This window comes from Hyposmocoma kahamanoa, unplaced genomic scaffold, assembly GCF_003589595.1.
Source record: "Hyposmocoma kahamanoa isolate Upper Pololo Valley unplaced genomic scaffold, ASM358959v1 100021, whole genome shotgun sequence".
NCBI lineage: Eukaryota > Metazoa > Arthropoda > Insecta > Lepidoptera > Cosmopterigidae > Hyposmocoma > Hyposmocoma kahamanoa.
Genome location: NW_020653200.1, coordinates 17980123 through 17993796, shown reverse-complemented (window position 1 = coordinate 17993796; position 13674 = coordinate 17980123). Strand labels below are relative to the sequence as shown.

The window sequence follows — 13674 nt, the reverse complement described above, 5'->3', positions numbered from 1 at the left end:
ATTAGTGATAATCATTTAGTAAATAACCACGAAAGTCTTAAAATCTATATAATTGTCATATTATACATAGAATTCAGGCATGATGACTAATACTGCCGTTTTTAATAATAAATTATTATTCAGAATATAGATAAAAAGCAATGAAGAACATACCGAAGCAAACACCAGTAGATGGAATGGGTTTAGCAGTCGATAACCTCCTGTAGGCTGGACGGCTGGTGACACGTGCTATCTGCAGAATAGAACAGCTCAGCGTGATCACTGATCATATATACATGTTATGGTAATTGTATTTTTAGACCACATGAACTTTGTAAGGATTTCTATGATTACTGCCTTTATTCAAAGCCTAATTAAACTCCCAAAAGCTTAAATTTTCCCCTAAAATGTAAACTAATTACTGACCATTTAATATATTTCGCAGTGGATGTTGACACATTAATGTAATGGACTTTGTTATGCAGGTTAAAAGTTATTAAACTTTGAACCTTGAAGAAGCTTGACAAGGGAATATTGATAAAAATAGGTTTTGTAAATGTTGTAAATAACTGCGCCAAACGTTAAAACTGTTACAATTAATCAATTTTGCGATAAAATAAGCAGGAATTTAGTCAATAAATATGCATGGGTCTATAACATATAGAATTCGGTGAAATATACTCTATTTACGCAAATGTAGCTCTCATCAAACTTTCCTGTACGTACCTGAACTAGCGGATTCATTGTAGTCTTAATAAGTTATGGACTTTGCGCAATTGGCTTCACAAGTTTAAGTAAATATTATCAACCACTACACTACCAGCAAGCTGCGAAGTGCTGAAGGTAATAAATAATGTTGGTACGTTCTATTCGCAATAAAAAGAAATTGAGGTTGAGAAACCAAAGTTCACTTCCCGCATTGGAAGAAGTATTTTGTAGTTGACACTTCAGTGTTAATTAAAAAAAAATAGATCAAGTTCGTGCTTAAACATTGGTCATAGATCAATTATAGTTTTATATTTATAACAGCAAACATTTAATAAAATAGTAGAGTATTTAAACAACTGAAATCAGGTTTTTTAATTCAATGTAATATTTTAAACTTAAGGGAAAGGCTTTCCGAGAAAATGTTTATATTATTTTGACTATAAAGAACCTTGCAATGTTGACAATGAGACATATGTCACGAAGCGTTTCGTTTTTAAAGGTAACCCTATATTTATATTTTATTGCAATTTCATTATACAATGAATAAGTTAATTACAGAATGTAAATTAATAAGGAATCTCGTTCACAATAAAATTACTTTTTTTTGATCGATGAACCTATTGAATGAGCTCTTTTTGCGTTTTGTTACTATTTTCGTAAACTGGGAAGATTAGAGTTCGCAGTTTGTGGCAAAGAGTGTATGTACGTTTGTGGCTCGTGCTTTGGTTCGCTCGTTCGTCTGCCTTCGCTTTTTCTGTCGTTCGTTTCCTAATTTGATTGAAAAAGGGCGTAATATATTATGATTTTTTTTACATGGAAATAACTCATAGATAGAACTAGGGCTCATTCAAATTGTGATAATTAAATGAAAGTCAATTACAGTCACTCAGATCGCGCGAAAGCATTTACTTAACGCTTTTAATGAAGGTATTTCCAAGTGACATGACAACAGCCCCGTCAAAATCTAATAGCGTCCGGGAATTGGAAAAAGTTTAGGCGTGATACTAGTACATATATACCGTTGGCGTGATAGAAAATTATAATGGGCCGAAGGAATAGGACACGGTGGATTAACTAGGTAGTATTGTGCAGTACTGTGTTAGTACCTTTGTTGTGGTTAGGGCTCTGCTGCTCTAGCAAAAGTTAGACGGTAGTGTAGATAACGTTATGTGGCATAGGCAGGCCGTGTTATGAATGAGGAGGCTCTGTTGGCACGGGCTTCCGAGGAGCGGGAGCGTATCTTCCAGAGGTACGAGAGAGGTCGAGAGAACCTTTTTGGGCAGATAGACCCCTGGGAAGATCCTGAGTTTGAAGAGTATCATAAGACCGACAGGTATGGACTTTTTTGGACCAACAATCTGTATTATTATAACTTTAACAATAATCTGATGTATATCTTAATTACGTGTAAGGACTATTCATCTTTGTATGCAGGCATTTTAGATCGTTTATGCTAAGTCCTGGTTTGATTTGCAATACATTACAATAACATATAATTGTATATTGCATTTGTGACCTAATGATACCCGTCCGGGTTCAATACCTGCACCGGGTGAGATTTGTGTATAATTTGGGGATGGCACCCACCAAACAGGGTTTCCCTAGTGCGGGGCTGCGTGTGTGTGTGTGTATGTGTGTGTATTATTATTATTATTATTAAGCATATCACCAAGTTCGTAAGAGGTTATAAATGTTTCATAAAGCATTTATTATTGTTTATAATCACACCCTACCAATATAGCACAAGTAATGTCATAGTAAACTGGAGATTATCAACTTTTGTTTAGAAAATTGTCAAAGTTTAACATAATGTTAAACCTTGGAGGCTACTGTGTGTAAAATAATGATAATTGGACATTGACCTGATTTTCTTCATGGTTTAAAGTGTTGTATTCCATTGTAGTTGATTGATATAAATATATAATACATATATGTAAAGTATGAATTTATAATTCCTCTTAATCACAAAAGCCCAAATATATTTTAACAAAATCAGTAGCCATGAAATTCAATTGTTACAAAAAATCTATTTATTTAGTGATTTAACTACTAAATTGAATGAACTAATAATTGTAATTGATTTTTTGAAGATGCAAATCAAAAAGTCAGGTTGAATTGACCTTATTTGGTTTATTCAAATGTAAGTATGCATTTGACCTCCATCTCACCTGATGGAAAGTGACAATGAGGTCAATGATGGCACGTGTACACCTAAAGCCTATTCACCTTCGCATTGAACAGGTCCAAGTTATGACCTTGGTGGCTCAACAGCATTATGAATGGTGGACGAGGAGCTCTCAGGTTAAATCTATTCTGTTTGGTTCTATAGGCCTACAGAACTAGCCCTACTGGACTGGCTGTTTTGCACAATACTACAGAGTGAATTCTGTTGCCCTAGTCACACTCCAGACACTCCATACAACAGCAGAAACTTATTTACCTACAACTACTATATATAACAAGGCACTGTGGCGTGAAGTGATAGGGTTATCAATCATTTTCTTGACTTATTTATTCTCTGGTTTTACATGGACAGTGACTTTGTAAGAGCAAATGAATGTACTCGAAAATTCAAAATTCTAATCATCTTTATTTCATTGGCAAATTACACTTGAAATTACATATATAATTGTATTGTATTTAAAAATAATATGATCGTTATGTATACTAATGATTTTATTTATTAAATATTAAAATTACACCAGTTAAATTAAGTCAAATAAGAAGCTTAAATAAAAGATTTAATAAGTGAATAACACTACCATAAGTTACCCACACTAAAACTTTTTCTTTTAATAAAATAATAATCTATAAATAATCTGTCATGAAATTGCATTGTATTGAGGTTGCTGATGATAACATTGTGTCCGTTCCGTCAACGTGATGGAACACGGTAATATGCGGGGCATAGTATGGTATGCTAGGAAGGGGTGGAGAGTGAAATTTCTTGTTACTTTTTTATTCTCTGCGCTGGTACTTATAGTACAGGGAATTCCCTGGTTTGAGATCACGTTACATACTTTTGCTGTCCTTTTCAAAATGGAATTTTTAGATTCTGAAGGTTGTAAATATACAATACATAATGAGATTGTCAAAAACTGTAATGCAGTTCTTGAATAGGTAATTCTACTGTTTTTTTACAATTTTTAGTCTTATGAAAAAAGAACCAGCAGCCAGTCATAACTAGAATTATTTAGTTGTTGGAGTTCCATGTGTGTTGATAAAAAATTAAAATTTCATAAGTAGGTAATCCAGAAACAACACACTTGTACTTATGGTGATGTTGAACATTCATGATATGAAACATTATATTGAACCTAAAGCTGTAGCTCTGAATTTTGTTTTAGTATTAACACCATTGTTCATACTAATACACTATTCTTTTCTATTGTCATTTATATAATCTAGTATTGTTGTACCAAGTCCCAACAAGATATATTATTATAACAGCAAAATAAACAAAAAAGTAGATCATACTTGTCATGAGTTACAAATTATTGCTTGCCTTACTGGTAAAACAACATTGTAGAATACTTTTCACATCAAATCACTAGTAATACATCCAAAATGTGTACAGTCTTGCGCTGGCCTAATGTGGTGGAGCTTGGCCTAATATACTGCGACAAAATGAGGTGAGGATACCCACTCTCATTAGAAGGAATGCAAAGATGTGGTGCAAATGTTTCAGTTTCACCCTTGTTTACCGAATCGTTATTGTATTTTAAATATATCTATAAGGCGTCGATGAAATGACAAGACCTATCTAAAAGTTTCGTTGTTTTAATGACAAGATCTAGCTAAAAATCCTTTCTTAACAATTTGATCCCAATTATGATTATTACTAGGATTGGCAAGAGTGCATATGATGCACACCTAGAATTGTAAGATTCCCAATTCTTCATTGCCTTTAGTATCTTTTTGTATCCTTTCATAGAAATATAAGTTTTATAAAAAGATAAAGACAAAACACAGTTTTTATCACTGCCATTTCTGAAGCATCACATAAAAATAGTATAAGATAAGCAAACCGTTGGTATGTTTCATGGTTGTTACTTTATATATGACTGATGTAATTGTCCAGTATACCACTGATTAGCTTTATAAGGGAATTCAGTTAACACATGTTTTTTATATACTCCTAATTATTTCTAAAAACTTATTGGTTGGTTTTATGTTGATTCTTACTTTGCCGTTAAGCCATCCTGCGAAATTAGTGTTTGAGACAAGTGAATGTGCAAATGCATTTTTAGTGCTTACTCGTGAAGTACTGCTGTGCGAATTTCGTGTTGTAATAGGATAAATGTGCCATGCTGAACAAACGACATGGTGTTCAGAGCAATGATGGTCACTAATGTTTAACTTAAATTTGTAATCTGTAGTAAAAATAGAATTTTGTTTGTATAATGACTCTGCAGTATCATAATATAATTCCAGGTATGGCTTCATCCACGATGAGCGACTTCCACAAAAAACTGCGTCGCAAAAGGTCAACATCGAGGTTGAAAGAGAAAAGAAATGGGTCAAAATGCTCGGCTCTTGGGACACCGCGGCGACAAAGGAGAAACTTCATAGGCGCATATACAAAGGCATTCCAAACTCACTCCGTATAAAAGTATGGTGCAAACTATTAGATGTCAATCAAATAAAGTCTGAAAATCCTGGAAAATATAAAGAGATGTTAAGATTAGCCAAGTTATGGTCTACAGATGTTAGGCAGATAGATTCAGATGTAAACCGACAATTTCGTGAACACCAATTTTACAGAGAAAGATATTCTGAAAAGCAATGCTCACTGTTCAATGTTCTTTGTGCATACAGCATGTATAACTCTGAAGTTGGCTATTGCCAAGGAATGTCAGGTCTGGCTGGAGTATTACTTATGTACATGGATGAAGAAGATGCATTCTGGGCTCTTACTATACTCCTGGCAGAAAAAAAATATGCAATGCATGGATTATACATTGAAGGTTTCCCCAAATTAACGAGATTCTTGGAACATCATGATAAGATACTCACAAAGTTCATGCCAAAACTAAAACACCATTTTGATAAATTTGGTTTGGATGCTATACTTTACTCTCTCAAGTGGTTCTTCGTCTGTTTCGTGGAGAGAGTGCCATTTAGCCTGTGTCTACGTGTGTGGGACATTTATTTGCTGGACGGAGAGAGGGTGGTAACCGCAATGGCGTACACAATACTCAAATTGCACAAAAAAGCAATAATGAAGCTGAACGATATGGATCTTATTGTTAATTATATTCAAGTGAGTCATAGGTTTCTGTTTGTTCTAATATAGGCATTCATGTTATTGGACATTATTTTAACTGGCTGTATTTTATTCATAGGTTAAACTTCACAAAGATTTTGGATATGAGGATGACATAGTTATCTATCAATTGGAACGGTCGATGGAGGAGTTGAAGAGAGCGAAGTTAGACTATCCAGGTCCACCACCAGCTATCGAACTGCCCAAAAGGCCGCTTGGTGTTTTTGTGGAGCCAGACAACAAGTCGAAAATTGGACAACGAGCTGAGCAGTTCTCAGAAACTGAGAAACAAGCAAGAGCAACTGTGATATTAAGGTGAACCAGTGGTGTATTATAACATCAAAAACTTTTTTTTTGTGAATGGTCTACGTATCATTAATTTTATTTCGTGACAACTTATGTATCATCATACATTTTGTTTGCAGACGCGAGAAAGCTGCCTTGGACATACAAGAGTTGCGGGTATCCCAAAGCGACACAGTCTCAGGTAATTTAGAGGCAACACCGCCTACTACATCTGACGAAAGCCTAAACTCAGACGAATTCACGCATCTATGAGATTCGTCCGTTTGCAAAGCCATTTATAATAAGACTGTACTGGACTGGTAGACACGATCTTAATAATGAAACTATGAAATTACTGTCTTTGGAAAACAGACGGACGTAGGTTTTAATTTTGTAAGTAGGTATATGTGTTAATTTGCGTTGCATGATGTTGAATGATTTTATTGCACCAATCCTTGAGGATTTAAGGGTCGGATCCGAATTCTCGTGAAGTGTTAACCTATATTTCTACTGATTGTTATTTTTTAAAAATACTTGGAAATATGTGTAATGGTTATTTTCTTCAAGTATTATTTTTCTCAGTTCAAGTACAAATCAAAAGTGACACTACAATCCTAATAAAAAAATTAAACAGTAGCAACCTTTTAAACGAAATGCATTTATTTAGTATTCTAAGATGTTTTTACGGTCACAATCACTACATACAATCAATCATTTATTATAGTTAAAGTTGCATTTATTTATCACTTTGCTAGATTTGTAAATAGATTTTATTGTTGTTCTATATTTATGGATGTTACTTATTCATGCATCTAGAATGATTCGTGTATCGTAAATAATTTGGCTATTTGGTATAAAATGTTTGAGAATGAAGCTTTTAATTTCTTGCCACAGAGAAACGTGCATTGTAATAAGTTCAATGCAAATGTCTGGTCACTTGAAATTTATTACATTACACCTATTATAGTGATATACTGTTTGGAAAGGTTTACCCCAAATAGCACTACGTTGTTTGTTTTTCTAGTGCATAAGGCTGAATGTGTCAGATATTGCGATCGTTGTCATGTCACGTGTGACGCATTCGTAAATTCTAGGGTCGGCAGACTAAAGCACCTAAGTCAAAATCCAACATCATTAATTTAATAATTAATACATCTATCGGCTGAAGCTCATAAGTCAAATTAATTTGTTACTCAAATTAACACACACACACCCACAAACAACATAGCCCCGCACTAGGGAAACCCTGTGTCACGGATGCCATGGACACAACACAAAAAAGTATATAATTATATATTAACAAATGAAGCACTTTTTTCACTTATGTGCTTTAGTCCGCCGACCCTAGAATTAAAGCTTACATAATCAGGATAATTTCAAGATGGCTAAATTTGCTTACGAAATTTTACTTGTTCTCCCACTATAACTTGCCACAGTACATTGGCTTCAAATATTTTTGTTCATATTTTGTATAGAATCTGATTGGAATATTTACACTAGCATGGATTGGTGGTACGGAGGTGGGTTTATGTTATGAGTAACACAAAAAGAAAATTTTGCATGAACTAGCCGTTCCTTAAGATGTTGAGGAGATTCTTTGAGTAAAGTGTAGTACAAACTACATTTTATTGGGGTGATGGACTATACAAATTATATATTTTTAATTCAGCGGTTTTCAATAACATTTCCTTTATTACGGTTAATACAATAAAAGTATTTTGCTTCTATATTAAATCTTTCGAAGTTTCGTAAGGATTATCTTTGCAATATTCCGATTTCAATATCGCGAAATTCAGTAACATTTCTCTCTACTTTTTGCCAGCTCTCCTCGGGTCTTAAGACTATACCTACTTGCTTGCTGCGTCTGTACACATCTGTCTGTATCACTCAAATACGTCTGATAGCTGGGCACGGGTCTTTCGGCCATTTTACCACGCGCTGGGACAAGAGCGGGTTGGGACTTTCATGTCTTTATAAACCTCCGACATACTGGTTTCATCATGATGTTTTGCTGTTTAAGTGACATTTAGTATTCTTAACATGAAACCCATCGATTGAACTAACATATTCAGAGCTATAGGCCTGTGCCCGGAATCGAACCTCCTGCATGAAGGCAAATGTTTCCCAACTAGGGTATCACTGCTTTTCACACATCGGGTAATTAACTATATTTTGTTAATAATTTTTCCAAATTCTCATAAAATTGTTTTCACCACACCATATCTAAATTAATTTCGTACCGAACGCTCATTCTCAAATTCTAATGTTTAGATTAGGACACGTATTTTTTGCGAAAGCTACAATCTATCTCTGTTTTGTGCTATACGAATCTCTGCTCAAATCTTGATATCGATATAATTATAATTGTTGATTATTTCGCGTTGTTGCGTAAACCCACCCCTATCATCCGATTTTGTAAATTGTATTATAATTGCATACAATCGCATAATTTTTTTTAGTTTTTATTGACACTAAGATTTCCAGTTAATATAAGTAGATAGATAACCGTTGAAAATGCAAAATCGGAACATCAAAATTGTTAATAAATAAAATTTATGTTTGTAATGCGTATTTTATTGTTAGTAAGAAAGTCTAGTTGTCAGATTTTGTAGCGTGTATTGGGTACAGAAAAGAAACGAGAAATTTGTGAAATAACCTAGATGTGAAATTTCACAAATCTTGTTTTATTTTTAGTTTTGCCGCCCGTGGTTGTATGAAGAACAACAATAATTAGAGTAAACACATATCGATATCAGTCGTTTATGGTACGTTCTAGATAAATTTATATATCACCGTAGAAAAGTAGAACAGCGTATATTAAGTACTGCTTTTAGTTAACAGCATTACAAAATCACGTGATCGGATTATTTAAACTTACACCACGATCATTTTTAAAATATAAATTCAAACTAATACTTTTACACTAAATTAAACGCAAATTTTCGCGAAAGCAATACAAGTGATTTAAACAGCTGCCGTGGCTCAGCATGTTTACTGCCTTTTGTAATTATATAAATCCTCTAATAGTAGGATATTTACGAGCACCCAGAGACCAATGTCCCATTTCGCACTCCCAACTGCCGCTTACTCCACCTTTATTGTCTTCAGAGTCGGAATTACCTAACGACTTTCCCCTCCACGCGTCAGAGGCGTCCATGGATATCCTAAAGGATTCCCCTAAAAGAAGAAGTCAGACGAACCTGAAGTCTATCTTAACCTCAAAATGCGATGAAAGCTCTGTAGGATACCTAGTTAATAATAGAAATGTAAGGAAAAGAAGGAATAAATATGTTAATTAACTTATCAATGTTTTACATAATAAATGAAGTGTGTTACGATAATGGGCAATATTATTTGTGATCTCGTTATCAAGCTTCTGAGCAGAGGTTTGCTTTACATTATTATTATTTTGCATGTGCATATTGTGGCACATTATTACCATTTTGTTTGCTTGTGAATGTGTCCTTAATAATAGCGTCGGCGCTATAAAGGTAACTGTTCAATGATTATTTGGCATGTTTTTATGTGTAACATTTGCTTATATTTGAAGTACTACGTTGGTTAATACATAATGTTTGTGCTAATAATTTGCAAACGTGTCTTGATATTTTAGATTTGCTGATACAATTGTAAATAATTCAATATGTAAAGATGTGGTATACCTAATGATTATTGTACGGTAACTGGGGGGGTGGACTGATTTTGGTTTGCGTTTCCAGAGCATAGCGGCCTAGTGAGTGGCGTTCGGTGTGACGATTCGGTGTCAGCGCTGGGATCGCGGCGGTCTCTGGCGGATACCAGCGTAACCAGCACAGCGGACCTGAGTGTGTTTTCGAGCGGCCGCTCCCATGCGCCTGACAACTCCCTCGATACGCACAGCAACGTCAGCGACGACGGCACTGGGTCAGATGGGTGAGATTTTTTATGTAGATGTAGACTCTTCCTCGCACCTCTGCAACACGACCATTCTGTTGTAAATATCAAAGAAACGGAGGTCAAAGGAATACGACGTACGACAAGATAATAGGCAGTCGTCAAAGGGGGTCTTGGAAAGAACTTAAAAATATGGTTTCGAGGGTGCTACACCGCCTAGAGCAATGATCTTAAATAGAAGATGATTCCTCGGTCAAACTTTGGCGTCGATGCATAGTCATGACGAAAATTTAACTTTTTTTTAAATTAATAAGATAACGATAATTCATTTCATAATTTTCATATATTATATGTTTTTGTAAGGGGTCACGTTATTTTAAACATTTAGTTTACTAATGTTATTTTTTGTACTTTTAGATCAGGTATTTGCGGAATGAGCATACAGAGGGCGCCGTCCACAACGCATTCTACGCCACGGGCCACGCCCCATCCACTCTCGGTGTCACCTCTGTCCGACGATGTTGTTCGCATACATGTCACTTATAACCCGCTATCCGCCAGCCCGTCACATTTGCAACCAGTCAGCCCGTCGAAATACGAAGAACACCACAAGCCGGTCTCTCTGGGCATCTACAGCAATGGTGCCTCGAACCTACCATCTGACAACAGGATCAGAATCCAAGTTCCCTCTGAGGAACTGCTCACTCCGGTAGTTGATGCCGGACGAATCATAACACAACATTACATCGACTCGCATTTGGAATTGTACGACCTTAAGTAATACAGTTAGGAAACCAAGTAACGCCATCTGGAAGTACTTAATACTTGTTTGGGGCTTAAGTGACGGTGTACCGAAAACGAAATGAATAAATTTTGATTAAAATATTGACTTGTCATCAGAGCAACGTTGATCGTGGCCCGATTGTCAATTTTACCTCGTCGTTGTATGTGAAAGTAACTTAACAAAGTACATACTTTTTTACTTTTAGTATGTTTCGGTAAACTGTCTCCTACGCCGCTGTTAATGTTTCTCGAGTAGGTATAAAACAAGAGGTACTTATACTCAGAGTCAAATTCGAATAAACATAGACCTGTAATTAATTAGGCTCTTATCGAATATGCATAGACTTATTTAATGTGCATTTAAAAACCAAGATAAATTTTAAATTAGAGGATACATAATCTCGAAATTGTTGTAAATGAATCTTTTCTGTAAATTGTCACATTATGAATGTCAAAAAGATTTATAGAATTATAAAAAAAATGCGCACCACAAAAATAAAGTATATTAGATATTTACTAGAATGCATTAGATTGAATTTATGCTATCAAATATATTTAATTCTCAAAAAGCAATCTAAATAAGCAATAACTACACCACATTTTATATGTTCGTTTAATCATGTTACTATTTGTGTTTATTGCCACATTTGCTTTGTTATTAGCACAAACGGTTTCTAGTTATGTTTTGTCCTTATAATTATGTAAATGTACATGATCTGTTACGTCATCGATCTGTCTTCTATATTGCAATTTTTGTTTTCATACGAGTATAAAATATACTAGTACATTTTTTTGGCTATGTGATAGTGTTTACCACTGAAATGAATCTATCAAACAGTACAAAATGCTCAGTTAAGGATACTCGGGTGTGACGGCACCTCTTTAGAACGGTTTCTGTTTAAGTGTAGAATGACTTCAAGCAGTTGAAGTTGTTATTGTATCTCTAGATTTAAAACATCTCCCCGCAGTGCTAGAGGATTTTAGACGCTAATATTTTTGCCTATTCCTCGTGCTACTCATGCCGGTGATATTAGCTAAAACAATTTTAAAAATAATCTGTATTAGATTTCTAAAAAAATTGTTACGAACTCGTGGCGTTAGGAGTTGAAACAAATATTCCTTATTATAAACCCCGTAAATAATTGTCGAATAATTTCTGTGTTGTCTAGAATTAATGTGTCGTAAATGTAAGAAACGCACCGTTAATCGTATACAAATAAATTTAAAAGTTTCATTATTGACAAATTTTATTGAAATCTACAGTGAGAATTGCAATAATAACGTCTGTTTAACAGTGTGCGAGAATTTAGTCTCAAGCTGTATGTTAGTGTTAATACATAAAACGAATTTTATTATGTAAAGTTAACCACGTGCTGACCTGAATGTTAATGTAGATAATAAGCTAAAAGAACTCGTCGAAAGGGCAGAAAAAAAGTTGTATACTTCTTAAGTTTACATCTTACGTAGATTTTCACATACGTATCAGGACAATAAATGATTAATTTGTACAATCAATAGCCGATTCTCACATCAACAAGCAGGAGAACGGACGTGTGAGATATGCCACCTTATAATTTTGTGTATTGAAGTGCAAAGCATTTTAACAAATATTAATAAACCACGTATATAAGTCACAATTCTGTTGCATATTAGGGTCTTAAATTTTTTAGGGTTACAAATAATAGCCTATAGATGGCTGGAACGAGGGCCGAAAGATCTGTAAACACTTCACTTTTTGAAGGCAGATCATGTCAAATGTCTATATTTGGCAGCTCTTATCTGAAGTGGCGTCAATCTAATATATCTACTTGCATTAATGTGCTTCAAATTTGGTCACCTCATAATTCTACTTTCGGAATATTGTATTTATTTGAATAACCGTTCATTTTAGAGCAAGTGATTAAACTCAAGGTACTTCGCTATGTGGCCCTATAAATAATACTATGTAAATTATTCAGCACGTAAATAGTCGTCTGCACTCTATGTGTAATATTAAATGATACGCGTTAATATATGCGGCTGATTGAAGTATAGTAAATATATTTTGTAACTTATTTATTTTTAACGAATTAAATTAGACGTCCAAAATATACGACAAAACCACTGTGCCATTTTATTATTAAGATTGTGGTTCATAAGTTTGTGTCGTCATAACCAGTCTGGCGACTTCCATTGCTGAACGAAAATTGTCAGAAAGCTAATTTCTTATTTTTGTAATGGTTTTGTATGTATATTTGCGCTTCAAATTGTATTTTAGCTCTTTGTATGGAAATTAATGTGTAATTAAAGTTTTTATTATTTATAACGATTACCACTTTTTTTTCTAGTTGTGTAATCTTTCACATTCCGTTAATTAATTTTAGTCGACATACGCGTTGTATTTTTGGGCAATAACATTCAAATTTCTACCAACGTTGGTTATATCAACGTTCGATTAAAAATGCTGTTTCATTGCTTTTATCAGTACATGTTCGTCCAAAGTTGTTCAAAGACGCAAATAACTATTTAGAATGAAATGTTTTATGTATGTATTGTAAAAATATTTTACTGAAAAACATAAATTAATGATGAACGATTTGGTTATTTATTTCCGAAACCATTTTGGACATTTATCGCTATGATGTACATTTTGTTGCTGTGTTTAAATTTACATCGATATTTTAGTGTTTAAATAAATAATAACATAATATAGTAATGAAGTCATGTTCTATTTGCGTTAAGTTATTTTGCTATGCTATAAAGCCAATTAATAGAATTAATATGCAATGCACTAGGTGAAA

At 34.2% G+C, this 13674-nt stretch overlaps 2 protein-coding genes across 5 annotated transcripts in view; one reads left to right on the top strand and one right to left on the bottom strand.

Moving 5' to 3' along the window:
- Positions 1-809, bottom strand: part of LOC113229029 (probable medium-chain specific acyl-CoA dehydrogenase, mitochondrial) — a 32191-nt gene extending 31382 nt beyond the window's left edge. For 2 of the 3 annotated variants that reach the window (XM_026462501.1, XM_026462509.1), the window contains exons 1-2: positions 706-807; positions 154-232 (exon numbers count right to left, since the gene is read on the bottom strand). In XM_026462501.1, coding sequence (XP_026318286.1) covers positions 154-232; positions 706-723 — 97 coding nt within the window. In that variant the 5' untranslated portion in view covers positions 724-807. Of the gene's footprint in view, positions 1-153; positions 233-705 lie in introns of all 3 variants that reach the window. The other variant, XM_026462518.1, reaches the window with a different exon arrangement.
- Positions 810-1508: 699 nt separating this feature from the next.
- Positions 1509-13229, top strand: LOC113226939 (USP6 N-terminal-like protein). 2 transcript variants are annotated; one of them, XM_026459762.1, is made up of 6 exons: positions 1509-2020; positions 5122-5950; positions 6033-6268; positions 6379-6440; positions 9958-10141; positions 10529-13229. In XM_026459762.1, the coding sequence occupies exons 1-6, from the start codon at positions 1878-1880 to the stop codon at positions 10890-10892; spliced, it is 1818 nt and encodes a 605-aa protein (XP_026315547.1). In that variant the 5' UTR covers positions 1509-1877; the 3' UTR covers positions 10893-13229. The 2 variants fall into 2 exon arrangements, with proteins under 2 accessions (XP_026315547.1, XP_026315539.1); XM_026459754.1 differs by having other exon boundaries at positions 1510-2020; positions 9958-10150; positions 10529-13228.
- Positions 13230-13674: the final 445 nt, after the last annotated feature.

Coding starts and splice junctions, on each gene's coding strand:
- LOC113226939 (XM_026459754.1), top strand. CDS start 1,878: ATGAATGAGGAGGCTCTGTTGGCACGGGCTTCCGAGGAGCGGGAGCGT. Junction 6,441..9,957: donor CCAAAGCGACACAGTCTCAG/GTAATTTAGAGG, acceptor TTGCGTTTCCAG/AGCATAGCGGCCTAGTGAGT. Junction 10,151..10,528: donor GACGGCACTGGGTCAGATGG/GTGAGATTTTTT, acceptor TTGTACTTTTAG/ATCAGGTATTTGCGGAATGA.